Below are 19,774 nucleotides of genomic sequence, written 5' to 3'. Positions count from 1 at the left end.
CATACAGCAGACCAGACTTTCAAAGAATTACATTAGTGTGGTGACTGTATTTGACAGTGTCAGTATAGTTTGATGCAATATTCTTTCAGACATGCATGCATGTCCAAAAGGAACATTGCATCGAACTGTACAGACACTGCACTAATTTATTTCATGCCAAACCCAGTGAAAGCTGTTGAGAAAAATAAAGAAGTGTCTCCCTTTGCACAAGTCGCATAATTGTGTGATACCTATGGAAAGCAGACACAAGGACATATGGAGACTTGGGTCAGTCGTGGAAGCATGTTTGTATATCTGTTGTTAACACAACCACTTGTGACAAGTGGGAAATCAGGATAAATTTCCAGTAAATTAAATAGCTGTTGTGGTATTGTATTCGCAGTCAGTGATACATTTCATATTTCAAGGAAGTGCCTGTGATTTCTTATGGATGTTCTGTATAGGCTGCTGCTGTTAAGTTTTATAGGCAGGACCTGCAAATATGCATTTCATCTTTTCCTAATGATTATTTTTCAGGTACAATATGTACCTTTATGTACTGGAAGGATTACAGCATCACTGTTATTCACATATTGTTGCAGATTTCTTCACTTGAGGTGCTCAAACATGTCTAAGTATGGTATGTGGCCTGTCAACCCCAGGTGCTTCAGAAAAACTCTACCAACAATGTGTTACATTACATTGATAGGATCACAGAGGGTTGTTGCCTCTACAGTGGAACTAATCTGATGTTCTTTTTTAGGACCGATAAAACGTGTGTGCAGCTCTTGGGACACAGACTTCTCAGTGTTGCACATTTGGTAACTTTCCCTGTAACATATACTACATTCCCACAACTGCACTGGTCTCAATCACTGTTAGTCTCTATTGACCTCCTATTGTCCTACAAATGAAGCATGTTTGTAACAAAAAGGTATGGTTGAGGTTGAATCCAAAGCCATAGAAGGTTCTGCCTCAGAGTACTTACTAGGACACAGTTTAAATTTGCCTAAAAGCTTGATTTACATTTATTATATATCCTCATAATTGATTTTATTAAAAATTTTAATATAGTTAAGTCACATCTTTTTTTAATGGAAACTTTGGGACACTTATGTGATAAGAGGAAGCTGCTCAGGCAGCAACTGTTTTATTAAGTATATGGTATTATATAGTTTACTCACTGTGAACAGTTCTGATTTTGATATTTTTTTTGCATTTACCTGTAATTTTCTCAAAGACACATAATTTTATTAATAATTATTCTTGACTAAGCATTACAGTTATGAATTTCTCAGAAATAATGCTAAAATTGTGATATGTGTTTCATTAAATTGCAGCAGTGTGAGGAATATGGAATTGATGAGATGCCACAAGTCTTTGTGCACCCTAAATTACCAGAAACTGTTGTTGTTGGTCCCTGGAATGTGAATGAACTTGATCTGGATATAAAGAAACAAGAAGTAATTGTTGATGTAGCTTGTGGCATTGCAGTTCTAAGAGGAGCTGATGTTTTTGCACCTGGTGTGATGGGGATGCAAACAGGTATTTTGTAAACTAGTGACTTATTGCTTCAAACAATTATTTGGTGTTTTTGGTCTGCCTTCCTCTCTTCCACTCTTAATTATACAATGACTGTGCAATCTTAATCACAGATATCCATTATACGTTGAAAATTTTGACACACAAGAGCTTGACTAAAGCACTAACTGATTTCCTATGTTTAGAGCAGGATGAAAAGTAAATTGTATGTTACCCAAGGAACACTGTGTGGAGGTTATCACTTGTCATTCTGGTATTCTTTAATATTTTTTAATTAAACAGTGTGTTAGAATGGCATTTACGAAACATGTTTGTTTGTGTTATTTTCATTCTGGACAATGGAAGTACATAATGTTTCACTTGACATCTGAAGTTAAGCTTCATGAAGTTTCCCTTGCAAAACACTTAAAACACGAGTTAACATTTGAAGAGTCTGCTCCAGAGACTTGCATACCCTTTAAGAAAAGGCAGCTTTCACTGGAAGCTTAAGATATTTGATTTTGAAGAACATGTCTGCTGGTATTATCAGGATCCAGGGAATGAATATGACTTCCCTTTTAGCACACACAGTTAAAATATTGACTTCAATTGCATTTCACTTGTATGACTTCATCAATCACCTTTATCTGTTACACAGTGTCAGTGCTTCCAAATCCCACAAGAGCGTTATAGGAATTCTCACTGTTGGAGCTAGTTTATTGGAGGGCACTTAAAGTAGTTCCATAGTGTTAACGAAATCAACCAGATAATGTTGTACTTCATCCACTTTGATGACAGTATTGGTGGACAGATAAGATACTGTCAGACCGAAAATGCTGTTAAAAGTGTTAAATGCCATTTTTTGGAGAAAGATTGATCTTCTGTATACTCAGAAGACATTCAAGATTAGTTCACGGGTAGATTAAGGAGATTTTCAAAATTAATCAGAAATACAGTTTTCCATATTTTTCTGCAGCTACGGTTCCGTTGCTGCCATTGAACAACTTAGCTGAGAAATCTCCAGCAACTGGAGTCATTATAATGGTGAATGCTCGTGTATTGTGTCAAATAAAACTTTTCAACGTAAGTCCATAAAACCAATTTCTTGAAATAGGCATTTATCCTGTCTAATGGTTCACTGCATGACTGACAGTGTTTGCCAGAAGTCACCAGCTAATAAGGTAACGAAATTCCCATATAATGTATATTTACTTCTGAAGAGTCAAATTCAAAGCTTTAGAGGGAATTGTGTTAGTATACTCATCTCATGCCCCCCGTGAACCATAGACCTTGCCGTTGGTGGGGAGGCTTGTGTGCCTCAGCGATACAGATAACCATACCATAGGTGCAACCACAACGGAGGGATATCTGTTGAGAGGCCAGACAAACGTGTGGTTCCTGAAGAGGGGCAGCAGCCTTTTCAGTAGTTGCAGGGGCAACAGTCTGGATGATTGACTAATCTGGCCTTGTAACACTAACCAAAACGGCCTTGCTGTGCTGGTACTGCGAACGGCTGAAAGCAAGGGGAAACTACAGCCGTAATTTTTCCCGAAGGCGTGCAGCTTTACTGTATGGTTAAATGATGATGGTGTCCTCTTGGGTAAAATATTCCGGAGGTAAATTAGTCCCCCATTCGGATCTCCGGGCGGGGACTACTCTAGAGGACGTCGTTATCAGGAGAAAGAAGACTGGCGTTCTACGGATCAGAGCGTGGAATGTCAGATCCCTTAATCAGGCAGGTAGGTTAGAAAATTTAAAAAGGGAAATGGATAGGTTAAAGTTAGATATAGTGGGAATTAGTGAAGTTCAGTGGCAGGAGGAACAAGACTTTTGGTCAGGTGAATACAGGGTTATATTTACAAAATGAAATAGGGGTAATGCACGAGTAGGTTTAATAATGAATAAAAAAATAGGAATGCGGGTAAGCTACTACAAACAGCATAGTGAACGCCTTATTGTGGCCAAGATAGACACGAAGCTCACGCCTACTACAGTAGTACAAGTTTATATGCCAACTAGTTCTGCAGATGATGAAGAAATTGAAGAAATGTATGATGATGAGATAAAAGAAATTATTCAGATAGTGAAGAGAGACGAAAATTTAATAGTCATGGGTGACTGGAATTTGATAGTAGGAAAAGGAAGAGAAGGAAACGTAGTAGGTGAATATGGATTGGGGGTAAGAAGAAGCCGCCTGGTAGAATTTTGCACAGAGCATAACTTAATCATAGCTAACACTTGGGTCAGGATTCATAAAAGAAGGTTGTATACATGGAAGAAGCCAGGAGATACTGACAGGTTTTGGATAGATTATATAATGGTAAAACAGAGATTTAGGAACCAGGTTTTAAATTGTAAGACATTTCCAGGGACAGATGTGGACTCTGACCACAATCTATTGGTTATGAACTGTAGATTAAAACTGGAGAAACTGCAAAAAGATTGGAATTTAAGGAGATGGGACCTGGATAAACTGACTAAACCAGAGGTTGTACAGAGTTTCAAGGAGAGCATAAGGGAACAATAGACAGGAATAGGGGAAAGAAATACAGTAGAAGAAGAATGGGTAGATCTGAGGGATGAAGTAGTGAAGGCAGCAGACGATCAAGTAGGTAAAAAGACGAGGGCTAGTAGAAATCCTTGGGTAACAGAAGAAATATTGAATTTAATTGATGAAAGGAGAAAATATAAAAATGCAGTAAATGAAGCAGGCAAAAAGGAATACAAACGTCTCAAAAATGAGATCGTCAGGAAGTGCAAAATGGCTAAGCAGGCATGGCTAGAGGACAAATGTAAGGATGTAGAGGGTTATCTCACTAGAGGTAATATAGATACTGCCTACAGGAAAATTAGAGAGACCTTTGGAGAAAAGAGAGCCACTTGTATGAATATCAATAGCTCGGATGGAAACCCAGTTCTAAGCAAAGAAGGGAAAGCAGAAAGGTGGAAGGAGTGTATAGAGGGTCTATACAAGGGCGATGTACTTGAGGACAATATTATGGAAATGGAAGAGGATGTAGATGAAGATGAAATGGGAGATACGATACTGCGTGAAGAGTTTGACAGAGCACTGAAAGACCTGAGTCGAAACAAGGCCCCGGGAGTAGACAACATTCCATTAGAACTACTGACGGCCTTGAGAGAGCCAATCCTGACAAAACTCTACCATCTGGTGAGCAAGATGTATGAGACAGGCGAAATACCCTCAGACTTTAAGACGAATATAATAATTCCAATCCCAAAGAAAGCATGTGCTGATAGATGTGAAAATTACCAAACAATCAGTTTAATAAGTCACGGATGCAAAATACTAACGCGAATTCTTTACAGACGAATGGAAGAACTGGTAGAAGCCGACCTTGGGGAAGATCAGTTTGGATTCCGTAGAAATGTTGGAACACGTGAGGCAATACTGACCCTACGGCTTATCTTAGAAGCTAGATTAAGAAAAGGCAAACCTACATTTGTAGCATTTGTAGACTTAGAGAAAGCTTTTGACAATGTTGACTGGAATGCTTTCTTTCAAATTCTGAAGGTGGCAGGAGTAAAATACAGGGAGGAAAAGGCTATTTACAATTTGTACAGGAAGCAGATGGCAGTTATTAGAGTCGAGGGGCATGAAAGGGAAGCAGTGGTTGGGAAGGGAGTGAGACAGGGTTGTAGCCTATCCCCGATGTTATTCAATCTGTATACTGAGTAAGCAGTAAAAGAATCAAAAGAAAAATTTGGAGTAGGTATTAAAAACCATGGAGAAGAAATAAAAACTTTAAGGTTTGCCGATGACATTGTAATTCTGTCAGAGACAGCAAAGGACTTGGAAGAGCAGTTGAATGCAATGGACAGTGTCTTGAAAGGAGGATATAAGATGAACAACAACAAAGCAAAATGAGGATAATTGAATGTAATCGAGTTAACTCGGGTGATGCTGAGCGAATTAGATTAGGAAATGAGACACTTAAATCTGTATTTTGCTATTAGGGGAGCAAAATAACTGATGATGCTCGAAGTAGAGAGGATATAAAATGTAGACTGGCAATGGCAAGGAAAGCGTTTCTGAAGAAGAGAAATTTGTTAACATCGAGTATGGATTTAAGTGTCAGGAAGTCATTTCTAAAAGTACGAGGGCCGTTCAGAAAGTAACCTCCGGTTGATTTAAAAAAATACACCAAGTTAAATAAAAATATTTTAATATATACATCTTACAACTACATCTTTGCACTATTTTTCTACATAGTCTCCATAGCGATTGAGGCACTTATCGTATCTCTTCAGAAGCTTTGAAATTCCTTCTGCATAAAAATCACCCGCTTGTGCCTGGAGCCAGCCTGTGACCGCATCTTTGAGCTCTTCGTCGTCATCAAACCGCTGTGACCCGAGCCATTTCTTCAAATGCATGAAGAGGTGATAATCACTTGGCGCCAGGTCTGGGCTGTAAGGTGGATGGTTGATAACGTCCCACTTGAAGGACTCAAGAAGGGCCGTTGTTCTGCGAGCAGAGTGAGGACGGACGTTATCGTGCAAAAAAAACGATACCGGAAGTCAGCATACCACGGCGTTTGTTCTGTATAGCCCGTCGTAACTTTTTTATTGTTTCACAGTACACATCTTGATTAATGGTCGTACCACGTTCCATGAATTCAACCAACAACACCCCTTTGGCATCCCAAAACACCGTTGCCATCAGTTTTCTGGCAGAAAAATCTTGCGAGGCTTTTCTTGGTTTGGTAGGCGAATTTGAATGTGCCCACATCTTTGATTGTTCTTTTATCTCAGGGTTCACGTACTTAATCCAGGTTTCGTCACCGGTCATGATTCTGTTTAACAATAGTTCTCCTTCGTCCTCATAACGTGACAGAAAGTCTAATGCAGAGGCCATTCTTTGAGTTTTGTGGTGGTCGGTAAGAATTTTGGGCACCCATCGTGCACAGAACTTACGGTAACCCAATCTTGCTGTCACTATCTCGTACAAGAGAGTCTTAGAAATCTGTGGAAAACCAGTAGACAACTCCGACATTGAGAAACGTCGATTTTCACGAACTTTTGCATCAACTGTCTGAACGAGTTTGTCAGTCACCAATGATGGTCTACCACTCCTCTCTTCATCATGAACGTTTTCTCGTCCACTTTTAAATAAACGTACCCATTCACGGACAACTCCTTCACTCATAACTCTTGGTCCGTACACGGCACAAAGCTCACGATGAATAGCTGCTGCAGAATATCCTTTGGCTGTAAAAAACCTTATGACAGCACGCACTTCACATTTGGCGGGGTTTTCTATTGCAGCACACATTTCAAACTGCCACAAAAACTAAACTAGCTCAGGTACGACGTTCACTCGACCACGGCTTGATGCCGACTGACCTGTTGAGTGCTTGAACGCACAGATGGCGTCGCTACTCCCCCCACAACCCGCACTGTGACCAATCGGAGGTTACTTTCTGAACCGCCCTCGTATTTGTATGGAGTGTAGCCATGTATGGAAGTGAAATATGGATGATAAATAGTTTGGACAAGAAGAGAATAGAAGCTTTCGAAATGTGGTACTACTGAAGAATGCTGAAGATTAGATGGGAAGATCACATAACTAATGAGGAGTTATTGAATAGAATTGGGGAGAAGAGGACTTTGTGGCACAACCTGACTAGAAGAAGGGATCGGTTGGTAGGACGTGTTCTGAGGCATCAAGGGATCACCAATTTAGTATTGGAGGGTAGCGTGGAGGGTAAAAATCGTAGAGGGAGACCAAGAGATGAATACACTAAGCAGATTTAGAAGGATGTAGGCTGCAGTACATACTGGGAGATGAAGCAGCTTGTACAGGATAGAGTAACATGGAGAGCTGCATCAAACCAGTCTCAGGACTGAAGACAACAACAACAACAACTCATCTCATACCAAAATATTTGCCCCATCTAAGGACTTAATCTGGGTCTTTACTTTGGAAACTTTACTGTGGACCATTTCATTTTGTGAGATTTTCAGTGGAAATTTTAATGCTGATTGGGCTATGCTTAGAACTGGCAGAAATGTGGATGAAATGTTGATGGATTCTGTTGCAATAACAATGTTCTTTTTCTCACCTGAGCCAGCAAGAAATTGATCAAAAAGTTTTCGTAGTTCTGCCTGAAGCAATTTCCTTTCTTTCAACTCTTTTTTGTGACTACATCAGCCAAAATGTTCTGGTGTTTCCTGAATTTAATTTTGTAGTTGACAGATATAAGCAAGAAATTTCTCTGTAAACCATAGGAGTTTGATACCAACAACCACTTGAAGATAGAGTGGAGTGGGTGGGGATGGGGATGGAGTCTCTCTCTCTCTCTCTCTCTCTCCCTCTCTCCCTCTCTCCCTCTCTCCCTCTCTCTCTCTCTCTCTCTCTCACTCACTCACTCACACACACACACACACACACAGAGAGAGAGAGAGAGAGAGAGAGAGAGAGAGAGAGAGAGAGAGAGAATCCTCTCCACATGGTGAATTAGTCTTGTTTTAAATGGCCACTAGAATTTTGTTGTAAATGGCTTGTCCTCCCAGATTTCTAACAGATTACACAGTACACAAATGCTTATGAAAACAATTCCTAGGAAATGTACATCCATGCATCTGGTGGTAGACTAGTTGTTATAGGGTGTATGATTTAGCGTTGGATTTTGCTCCATGTGCATTTGCTTCCTATTTTGCTTGACATGTCTCTGGAGTTTCAGAAAAATGCTGTGTTGACATTGTATTGGCATTAGCTTGTAGTCAGTCCCAACTCTTCTCTGAAGCATGCTGGGAGACTTTTCATTGGTCAACTGTAATTAATTTTTGTCTGTAATGTTCAGATTGATTGTTTCACAGAGAGCATTTCCCTTGTGATTGGTGATTTAAACTGAGATCTCTCTTTCTTATCTTAGGGATAATATTTACTGTTTGCTGCAATTAAAGCAGTAGTTATTAAATCTAAATTTTCAAGCTGTATTATCAAAGGTTTACTACGCCACCGATTAAAATTCATTTGGATGTTGGGGAAACAGCATAATGATGATGTTTATGGTGTTCATCAGTGTCTCTTAATTGTAATGGTAGCATTATATTTCATAGCATTATAATTCACTGATTTCTGTGACAGAGTAAGATTAAGTTTATAGGTTGACTCTTACATAGGAGATAACAGGAACCAGCCACTTTTTATAGTGCTATTTATTTATTTAAATAGCACCATTACCAGTTTCAAACCAACAGGTTCCTCTTCAGACGCCTAGTTCATGTAAAGATACATTTTGCATTAGCTTTCACTTTTTGTTTTCCTAACTGATGAAATTTCCTTGGAGTGGTGGTGCCAATGAAAAATCCATGTCATTATGTTCAGTGCTTATGGCTTGTGATCATGCAGCAGTGAAAACTGTATGATGCACTTTTTTATGTATATGTATACACACAGTCTATAGCACCACTCACACACCAAGAAGATTCATCAAATGGAAGTACATATACCAAATAAATAAATAAAATAATAGTGTTGTAAAAAGTGGCTAATTGGTGTCATATTTTATGTAAGAGTCAACCTATATTTTGTACCCAGCCATGGGTTCAAAATGTCAGTTTTTGACAAAATAGCAAGATTAAATTTTGTACAGTGGTAGAAATTTTGGTACCCATGGGTATCAGAAAGTTTCAAATACAGGAAGTGAACTGTGCAAAGACACCATGTGCAGTGGCCATAAAGAAGGAAGCCTAGAAAGCAATGAAGAAATGAAATCACTGAATCTGTGGAGTGCAAGTTCTGTTCGAGCCACTGCTACAATAAAAGGGAAGCAGCTATCATTAGAACATGTAAAAAGAATCACAAAACACTGTCAACATATCATTCTTAAACTAAAATATCTTTCAGTCTACAATAATCAAAATAGCTAAAAAGTCATCTACTTGCAATTATTACAATATAACACCATTGTAGCTTTGTCAGTAAAAATGAAAAGTATCTATTGAATCAGATTTTCAATTTGCAGTACCCTTAAGACAATAAGAAACCAAAACAACAGTCAGAGTAGGTGGTTTACAAAGTTCAGTGTGGGGACAGAGTTTTTATATGATGCCTCAAATTTTGCTCAGTGTGCTCTTAATGTAGTTCCTGAAAGTTAATGCTAACAATGCCCCTAGGCCATCAGATTATTCATATGAAAATTATTGAGTTTAAATTGCTAAGCAGACCGTTTCATTGAGTAGAACTCCAGTTGCAATTGAAGGTGATTCAGGCATTTAATCCAATTGTAATTTAATTCTATACATACAAAATTATCTCTGAACTGCTCTCACTGTTATTGCCTGCTTCATGAAATTTGCTGAATGTTGTGTCCAGCTTGACAATCGGAAGCAAATAAACTTATCGAAAGCTCATCACCGTTGTAGGGGATTTTCTTCTCTTAGCCGTAGGATGGTGGGGTTTTGGGTTCCGCTGAATCGGTCAGGAGTTCACTACACTCAGCTGGCGGCTACACGGGTAGCGGAGACTGTGTGGCATGGACTGGGCGGTTTTTTAGGTTAGAAGGCCTCGGGAAAGTACGGGGTGGGCTGCAATCTCAAAGGGTGCATTACAAATACAGGACGTGCTAAGATCAAGGAACAGTCAGAATTTTAGTTGTAAATTGTTGTAGTTGTGCTGGGAAAGTCCCTGAGCTTCAAGTGCTAATAGAAAGCACAGAAGCTGAAATCGTTATAGGTACAGAAAGCTGGCTAAAGCCTGAAATAAGTTCTGCAGAAATTTTTACGAAGTCTCAGACGGTGTTCAGGAAAGATAGATTAGGCAGAATTGGTGGTGGAGTGTTAGTGTGTGTCTGTCAGTAGTGGTTTATCTTGTAATGAAGTCGAAGTAGATAGTCCGTGCGAATTTCTATGGGTGGAGGTTATACTTAACAGCCGAACTAAGTTAATAATTGGCTCCTTCTACCGACCCCCAGACTCCGATGATATAGTTGCTGAACAGTTCAGAGAAAATTTGAGTCTTGTAACAGATAAATACCCCACTCATACGATTATAGTTGGTGGGTACTTCAACCTTCCCTCGATATGTTGACAAAAATACTTGTTCAAAACCAGTGGTAGGCAGAAAACATCTTCCGAGATTGTCCTAAATGCTTTCTCCGAAAATTATTTCGAGCAGTTAGTCCACGAACCCACGTGAATTGTAAATGGTTGCGAAAACACACTTGACCTCTTAGCCATGAACAATCCAGAGCTAATAGAGAGCATCATGACTGATACAGGGATTAGTGATCACAAGGTCGTTGTAGCTAGGCTCAATATCGTTCCTTCCAAATCCGCCAGAAACAAATGCAAAATAGTTTTATTTAAAAAAGCGGATAAAGTGTCACTAGAAGCCTTCCTAAGAGACAGTCTCCATTCCTTCCAAACTGACTATGCAAATGTAGACGAGATGTGGCTCAAATTCAAAGATATAGTAGCAACAGCAGTTGAGAGATTCATACCTCATAAACTGGTAAGAGATGGAACTGATCCCCCATGGTACACAAAACAGGTCCGAACGCTGTTGCAGAGCCAACAGATAAAGCATGCAAAGTTCAGAAGAACGTGAAATCCCGAAGATTGGCTAAAATTTACAGACGCGCGAAATTTGGCACGGACTTCAATGCGAGATGCCTTTAATAGGTTCCACAACGAAACATCTCGCAATTTGGTAGAAAATCCGAAGAAATTCTGGTCGTATGTAAAGTACACAAGCGGCAAGACGCAGTCAATACCTTCGCTGCGCAGTGCCGATGGTACTGTTACCGACGACTGTGCCGCTAAAGTGGAGTTACTGAACGCAGTTTTCCGAAATTCCTTCACCAGGGAAGACGAATGGAATATCAGTTTTCCGAAATTCCTTCACCAGGGAAGACGAATGGAATATTCCAGAATTTGAAACACTAACAGCTGCTAGCATGAGTTTCTTAGAAGTAGATACCTTAGGGGTTGCGAAGCAACTCAAATCACTTGATACGGGAAAGTCTCCAGGTCCAGATTGTATACCAATTAGGTTCCTTTCAGATTACACTGATACAATAGCTCCCTACTTAGCAATCATATACAACTGCTCGCTCACCGATAGATCTGTACCTACAGATTGGAAAATTGCGCAGGTCGCACCAGTGTTTAAGAAGGGTAATAGGAGTAATCTATCGAACTTCAGACCTATATCATTGACGTTGGTTTGCAGTAGGGTTTTGGAGCATATACTGTATTCAAACATTATGAATCACCTTGAAGGGAATGATCTATTGATATGTAATCAGCATGGTTTCAGAAAACATCGTTCTTGTGCAACGCAGCTAGCTCTTTATTCGCACGAAGTAATGGCCGCTATCGACAGGGGATCTCAAGTTGATTCCATATTTCTAGATTTCCAGAAAGCTTTTGACACCGTTCCTCACAAGCGACTTCTAATCAAGCTGCGGGCCTACGGGGTATCGTCTCAGTTGTGCGACTGGATTCGTGATTTCCTGTCAGGAAGGTCGCAGTTCGTAGTAATAGACAGCAAATCATCGAGTAAAACTGAAGTGATATCAGGTGTTCCCCAGCAAAGCGTCCTGGGACCTGTGCTATTCCTGATCTATATAAATGACCTGGGTGACAATCTGAGAAATGACCTGGGTGACAATCTGAGCAGTTCTCTTAGGTTGTTCGCAGATGATGCTGTAATTTACCGTCTAGTAAGGTCATCCGAAGACCAGTATCACTTGCAAAGCGATTTAGAAAAGATTGCTGTATGGTGTGGCAGGTGGCAGTTGACGTTAAATAACGAAAAGTGAGAGATGATCCACATGAGTTCCAAAAGAAATGCATTGGAATTTGATTACTCGATAAATAGTACAATTCTCAAGGCTGTCAGTTCAACTAAGTACCTGGGTGTTAAAATTACGAACAACTTCAGTTGGAAAGACCACATAGAAAATATTGTGGGGAAGGCGAGCCAAAGGTTGCGTTTCATCGGCAGGACACTTAGAAGTTGCAACAAGTCCACTAAAGAGACAGCTTACGCTACACTCGTTTGTCCTCTGTTAGAATATTGCAGCACGGTGTGGGATCCTTACCAGGTGAGATTGACAGAGGACATCGAAAGGGTTCAAAAAAGGGCATCTCGTTTTGTATTATCATGTTATAGGGGAGAGAGTGTGGCAGATATGATACGCGAGTTGGGATGGAAGTCATTAAAGCAAAGACGTTTTTCGTCGCAAAGACGTTTTTCGTCGCGGTGGGATCTATTTACGAAATTTCAGTCACCAACTTTCTCTTCCAAATGCGAAAATATTTTGTTGAACCCAACCTACATAGGTAGGAATGATCATCAAAATAAATAAGAAAAATCAGAGCTCGAACAGAAAGGTTTAGGTGTTCGATTTTCCCGCGCGCTGTTCGGGAGTGGAATGGTAGAGAGATAGTATGATTGTGGTTCGATGAACCCTCTGCCAAGCACTTAAATGTGGATTGCAGAGTAATCATGTAGATGTAGATGAGCAGCTTGTTGCTCATTACAGTAATTAGTAAAGTAACATGCTTGTTATCATATGCATATGTTGATACAGATGGTACTAGAATGGCCTGACACATGCGGTTGCTGCTGATCCATGGTGTCAATTTACCACCATTCTTTAACAGCAGATAATGGTAGCAGGTTTACAATCCAGACTAAGTTTTGCCAGTTACACAATTACTCAGCAGTGAGTGAAGAGTATCAAGACAGACTTATTATACTGTAGCAGTTTGCCCTAGGTTGGAATGATGCTACCAGTCTCTTTGAACAAAACCATCACTTGAAAGTTCATCACAGATGGAGGATTTGTCACACAATACAAACTTCTGTTGAATTTGTGATTTCGGACCAAGGGTGTGAAGAATTGACCTGAAAAGTGGTCCTGAAAAGTGTGAATCATCCTCTCTGTCTTGCTGTGTGATCGAGGGTGGAAGGGAACAGTGAAGAGAGGATGAAAGGAAGAGATGAAGAGATGCGATATGCCATGTTGGGTGCTAAACTCTACAAAGGGGGGGCAAAGGTGAACTTGGGAGGTCGTTATATCACCCTGGTCTGTTGGAAGCCTCCATTTGTGAACACCTATGCAAGGATACCAATAATCGCTTCTGCCATTGTGAAATAGATCCTAGTGACATATGGAAACTTTGATAAAGACTCCATGATGATTAGCCACATTGAGGTGGGAAAATTATCTGTGAAGTCTATATGAACTCATTTCCAAGGATCAGCTGGCCGGGGCCAGGATTAAAAAAAAAAAAATACTTTTGGGAGGGTAATGCCTGTGGGGGGGCACAGTTGGGTGACTTCCTAAATGTATTTGTCTGTGGCCTGCCAGTAAGCATGACAGCGGGTGAAGTTCTTGATTGCATGATGCTTTGTATGAAGCCAGGCGAGGACCCAAGTGCAGAGCAAGGGCAGAATCCAATTCTCTGTAGCATGTAGGAGGACACCATCCTGAGCTGAAAGCTGATTTTTCAAAGAAAAGTAACATCGTACTGGTGGGTTCAATCTCATAAAGCAGGGGTGTGGTCAGTCTGACTACACCCACTTAAAACCTTGAATGCATCACGGGGTTTTACCATGATTCTGTTACAGTAGTGGCTACCATGACTCGATAATTGTTTTAAGTGAAAAGATCCTCCAAATCGAAGTGGAAGCATTTGAACTGTTATTCAGTTCGTGTGCTGATCTGTTGATTTGTACATGATGGAATACTGATAAGCAAATAAAAAGAGGGAACACTACTGTAAGTGTTATGCCTTTTGTCAGACAATGATGAGTGAGGGCCAAATGTAGTGAGCAGTAGCTAGCACACTGGACTCGCATTTGGGAGGACGACGGTTCAATTCCACGTCCGGCCATCCTGATTTAGGTTTTTCCGTGATTTCCCTAAATCGCTCCAGACAAATGCCGGGATGGTTCCTTTGAAAGGGCATGGCCGACTTTCTTCCCCGTCCTTCCCTAATCCGATGAGACCGATGACCTCGCTGTCTGGTCTCTTCCCCCCCCACCCCCCCCCCCCCAATCCCCTCCCCCATCCCCCTGCTGGAAACCATCTGTGGCAAGAATGGATTTCTAGGGGAAGTTAGGTGCAAAAAAGGCTCTCTTTGCAAGGCCCATTTATTTGTGCAGAATGAATTGTTGTATTCAGGTGACCAAATGAACTCAGCTCCCTTTACTCAGAAGGCATTCAGGGGTTGTGAAGCCACTGCTAAGTTTGCTGTAATTTTTCAATAGTAGTTCCTGTTGCCTATGAAAAATTGTAGTCTTTGAAGTTCTGAGGTGGGGACATGTTTTCATTGAACTGCATTTGGTTAGAAATATCGCATTTTTGTTTATGAGGAAACTCCTGTATTCGGCCAGATGTTGAAGAAAAGACACATTTTGTGATTGCACTTTAGACTGGCTTCCAGCAGCAGAGAGAGAGAGATTGTAGGATTTAGAGATGCACTTGGGTGTCACACCCCATGACTATTATATCATTGAGAAAACTGAAATGTGGGAGAATCGCTGAGATCAGTTGGCAAAGCATCTTTGGAAAATTGCAGGTGTGCTAGAAACACCAGAAGGTAGCTACAGGTATTGGTAGAGGTCAAAGGTGGTAGTCAAAACAAGCACTTATTTGCAGTCCGAATTTGAAAGTAGTTGCTAGTATGCCTCTGACAGATCAATTTTAGTTACTTTTGTCACCTTTTAAGTCTTGAAAACTGTGCTCAGAATGTAGAATCAGATAGGTGTCTTGTCATCCACCACTTATGAATTAACTACTCTAAAGTTTCTACACAGTCTGAGGGAGCCGTTCATTTTGTGTACCACTAGTAAAGGAGTGGCCATGAACCAGATGAGACAGGTGTGATCCCTTGCTATTTTTGGAGGCAAATAAGTTCTGTTTTAATGTCCTCATACAGAATGTAGGTTAAAGGACATGCTCATACAAAATGGAAGGCTATATTGGGTTGGACATTATTTTGGTCTGTATGTCAGGCAAAGTCTAGCCATAGAGAAAACTACTGTAAAAACATGTGCAGAGGTCATCTATGAAATCCAAACAGATTACATGCACTAAAAAACAAACACTTGTCCGAGAAGACATCGAAGGCCCAATGGCAACAGAAAATATTATCTGTTGCAAGTGAAGTAATAACAATAAAGGTGATGAGTCATCATGGCATACTTTTGTAAGTTTCCTCTGTTTGAAAAGTGCCTCAAGTCTGGAGCTCATATCCACTGTAGGACATTTTTTTTTTTTTGTAACGCTGGTGAACCAAACTCTGTGTATGTGTTCCAGTTTGAGTGAAGCTGAAGCCCCTGTATCTATTTGAAATATTATCAATTTTTCAAAAATTTGCAATTTATTTAATAACTTCCATGGCACGCCAGTCTCTGAGTTTATGATGGTTTCAATTTTATTTACTAAATTCTCATCGAGGTTACCTGCCGTAGTTCTATAGAGGGAGAAATTGGAGAACCTACACATACGGTGGTATTTCTGACAATGAAAATGGCATTTGTCATGACTAGGTCGTCGGTGGTGAGTGTGGCATCGGAACCAATTAGCACAAGACAGCAACTGTCTTTCACAATTTGTTGATGTAGAAAACGAGCTAGAATCAGAAGAGTATGACTGAATTTGAACTACGTCACTGGGTGGTTGGTTGTGTATGTCTCTGAGTCTTGGTGGAGTTGTATGCTAGTAAAAATACATGCAGGATGCTGTCGGTTGCACTCTCATTGAACTAACTATTTGTTTGTCTATCACTGCTGAAGTCAGTGGGAAAATACAGGATGATATTGCCACTGTTGTTCAGTTTCCTGAAAAAATCCGAAATTCTGTGAGAACTTCTTCTAATGAAGAATATGAACTTTTAAAAGCCTTTGTGGTAACCCCTGTGTTTGGGAATACCGAATAATGTAGTCGTGAATGAAAGTGTCTGTGTAAGACTGTTTACATGTCTTATTTGTATGTGCGAATTTACAATGCTGACTTAAGTATTGTAGTTTTATGAACCATTCGTAGTATGATTCAGAAGGTGACTTGTAATGCCAGGCAAATTCAAAACTAGCGAATACTTATGAGCCTTGCAACTATAATAATCTGACAATAGTTCTTGCATTCTAAATAAATAAGTCTCCCTCTGGGTCATCTAATGGGTGGAACTTACAAAGAAAATGCAAAAGTCTTTAGAGAATTGGGACAAAAAGAGAGACTTTTCAGCTGCTGGATCACTAACCTTAAACGTGAAGTGGTGGCACAGCCATTGAAAGTACATATCTCAATCATCCTTGCCATTCCGGTATGGTGAGAATGGAGGCATGGCCATCGCTGCCAAGGCTGATACTTGATATGCTGTTGGCTGTTGCTGAATCAAGGTGATGAGTTGCTGTTGCAGGGTGAGCTGTTGTTGGTGTTCTTCCTGCAATATCAACTGTTGTTGGTGTCGTTGCTCATGGGATTTGAAGGATTCCAGGAATATAGGATCCATTGTACTATGCCATTGATACACAGAACATTGTTGCCTCTTAGGGAACAGTGCTTCCATTCCCATTATTTGAACAACACCACAGTTACAGGTTAAGAACAGGAAGTGAGTTCATTGTACAGCACACAATTCTTGGTGGCTATGATTACACGCATAATGAACAAGTCTGCAAAATACTGCAAATTTGTGAATAAAGCCCAAGGCTGTTTTACTGGAATGAGAAATCCAGCCATTATCAAACACCAAACATCTTCCAATTTTGCTGCGTAGGATATCAACAAGAGGGTAGCATATAGACCAAGCCTGACCAAACAGCACTTCACAAGCATGAGCACTCTGGCTTGCTTCCGCCTAGTGCTCCGAGTGCTGCCATGGGTGTGGCTGGGGACTGAGGGGTAAGAGGAGAATGAAGGGTGCAGCCAGACGCCACTTGAGCAGAGCATTCACCTTGTCAGATGCCAAGCAGTTTGCTTGTCTAAAAAATAAAAGTGGAGAAGCCACATTTTTCAATCACATTGTTCAATGCCAAATAGGAATTGTCGTACTTTTTGTGTTGTTTAAAGGCCATGAATAGTGCTTATGCCATCACACTATTATGGGCTGGAAAAAATAATTACTGGATCATCACTACAACACCAGCTAGAAGGATAATATGACACACTTGTCTTCTGATGAACTACAGGGAATGCTGGATGAACCAAAGGCAACAACTAGGGAAAAAACTGAGTTAAGGGTGCGTAGTGTGGTGACAAAATGGTTAACAGCATGTATTATTTGTAATCATTAAGTGTCTTAATGTGAGGGGATAATCATTTGGTAACACATGGTGGACAAGGCTGATGCCATCAAAAGAAAAATAATCCTATGGAAAAACCAGTTTAAAGTTCATTACACAGAGTACTTCCTGTAATTCAAGGCAATCATCTGTGGACCAGGCATGACTGATTATGTTTCAGTAATTAAAACATTTCCTCACGATTTCTCAAAGAGATTCCAAGACACTGCACAGCGGCAGATGGAATTCAGTTTATTTGTCAGATCTTTCTTGCTTTTGGCTGCCGATGTACCTTATTACTTCCAACCTGATCTCGTAGATGTCCAGTGTAACACAAAGCTCAATGACCTGCTTGTCAGATCCTGGTATTTATGAGACTTAAAATGTCATCCCAAGAGCAATATCCTGGACTGCACAAGCAAGCTGCCAAACTTATTTCGATGTTTGTTTCAACATGTGTGAACTTTTTTCTGTAATGAAACAGACAATGTCCCACCAGCGTTAAGGTTTTAATCTGTGTCACTCGATGTGTTTGATTGGACCACAGACCATAGTTCTAGATATATTACATATTATAAAAAGGAAATTTGTGTAAAATTATTAATGTCACAACTTTATGTTAAATGCCTGTACATAAAGCTTTTTGTAATTCTGCTTGCCATATTAACTCTATGTGATGTACTTCTTTAATCAAGTAATTAAAGTTATTGCTTTCACAGAAAAACGAAAGTTGAAAATACACAATTGTGATGAAATCCAATTAATAAAAGTGTGCTATAGTTTTAGTAGTAGTTGTAAACACACCTTCTGAAGTTTCTCTTGTATGCAGCCTTCACGGTATAGCTATCTCACTCAAATACTTCCTTGGAAAAGCACAGTGGTGGGGGAAGCCTGAGCACTGAGCAGGCTCAGCTGCACTCACAGAGTGCAAACCCACTCCAGGGACACAAACTGTGGCCAGGTCTGATACAGACTGAATCTGACACTGTCTTTTTGCCACTGTGTGGGCAGCTTTATTTCACTCTGGAGATAATGGATAATGCAATGTGAAGTGACAGAGGAGGGTATGTGTCTGGCCGGTTGTGATGTGCTCATTGCCTGCTACACATATATGGTGCCACTGGTTGTGAGAGTGAGTAAATTGTTACAGAGATTGTAATATGTCAGAACAGCCGAGAGGTATGGTTTTTTTTTTTTTTTTGGGGGGGGGGGGGGGGGGGAGCAAGTGTGTTATTGACTTTATTACATTGAAAGTACACCATTGATCTTGCACTGAACTCAGTGATGGTGCCACGCAGCATGTGTAGGTCAGTGCCAACATGAATGCCAGAATCTGCAGTGTCTGCATATGGTTGCCCAGCCTTGTGGATGTAGTGATCCTACTCATGCCATGGCCAAGTGTCCGCTGTGTGCGTTAACTGTGCCCGTGGCGTGGAACACGGCTGACTGCTCCCTCAAGCATGACTTGTGGACCCCATGTAGAGTGCCAAAGGGAAGCAGCTGACCACTGTTGTTGTAGTGAGCCTTAGCAGCTCCAGCCATCTGCCCAGGCCAGCTTGTTCATTGCGCACAGACTCTCTGCATCCGGGAGGCAGCAAGTTCACACCCGCCCCGTCCCTGCGGGTGGCAGCTTGCAGTCCACCACACAATGCCACCCAGAGAGCGGAGGCTAGCAGCCCTCTCACTCCTCGTGCCACCAGTGTAGCACCAAGGTGTGAAGCGCTCTGCCACAGCAATGACACGTCCGTACACCAGAGGTCGGGAGTAGCTTCAGCCGGCTGGTTGGGCTGGTTGGCCACTGATATCCTTCACTAAAAGGTCATTGTAGTTGGTCTACAGCTTAAACAGTCGTCATTCTCTCCAGTTCTAGACGCAGACAACAAAATTATGACACGACTGCCTGCTTTGAGCCTCTGGGCTTGCTTATTTATATGTCCTTTACCTATGACTCTGTTGGAGTTCCTCTGGATGGGACAAGTTGATAATTCCATCATCAGCTTTCCTCAG

General features: G+C 40.8%; 1 protein-coding gene across 2 annotated transcripts in view; it reads left to right on the top strand.

Moving 5' to 3' along the window:
- The window catches only part of LOC124789289 (tRNA (cytosine(72)-C(5))-methyltransferase NSUN6), a 94,676-nt gene that overhangs the window by 25,562 nt on the left and 49,340 nt on the right, over positions 1 to 19,774 (top strand). For both annotated transcript variants that reach the window (XM_047256601.1, XM_047256602.1), the window contains one exon: positions 1,320 to 1,524. In XM_047256601.1, the coding sequence (XP_047112557.1) occupies positions 1,320 to 1,524 (205 nt within the window). The remainder of the gene's footprint in view (positions 1 to 1,319; positions 1,525 to 19,774) is intronic.

Source organism: Schistocerca piceifrons, chromosome 3, assembly GCF_021461385.2.
Source record: "Schistocerca piceifrons isolate TAMUIC-IGC-003096 chromosome 3, iqSchPice1.1, whole genome shotgun sequence".
NCBI classification, from domain to species: Eukaryota; Metazoa; Arthropoda; class Insecta; order Orthoptera; family Acrididae; genus Schistocerca; species Schistocerca piceifrons.
The sequence above is the reverse complement of the archived record's forward strand: the minus strand, read 5'-3'. Positions and strand labels throughout refer to the sequence as shown.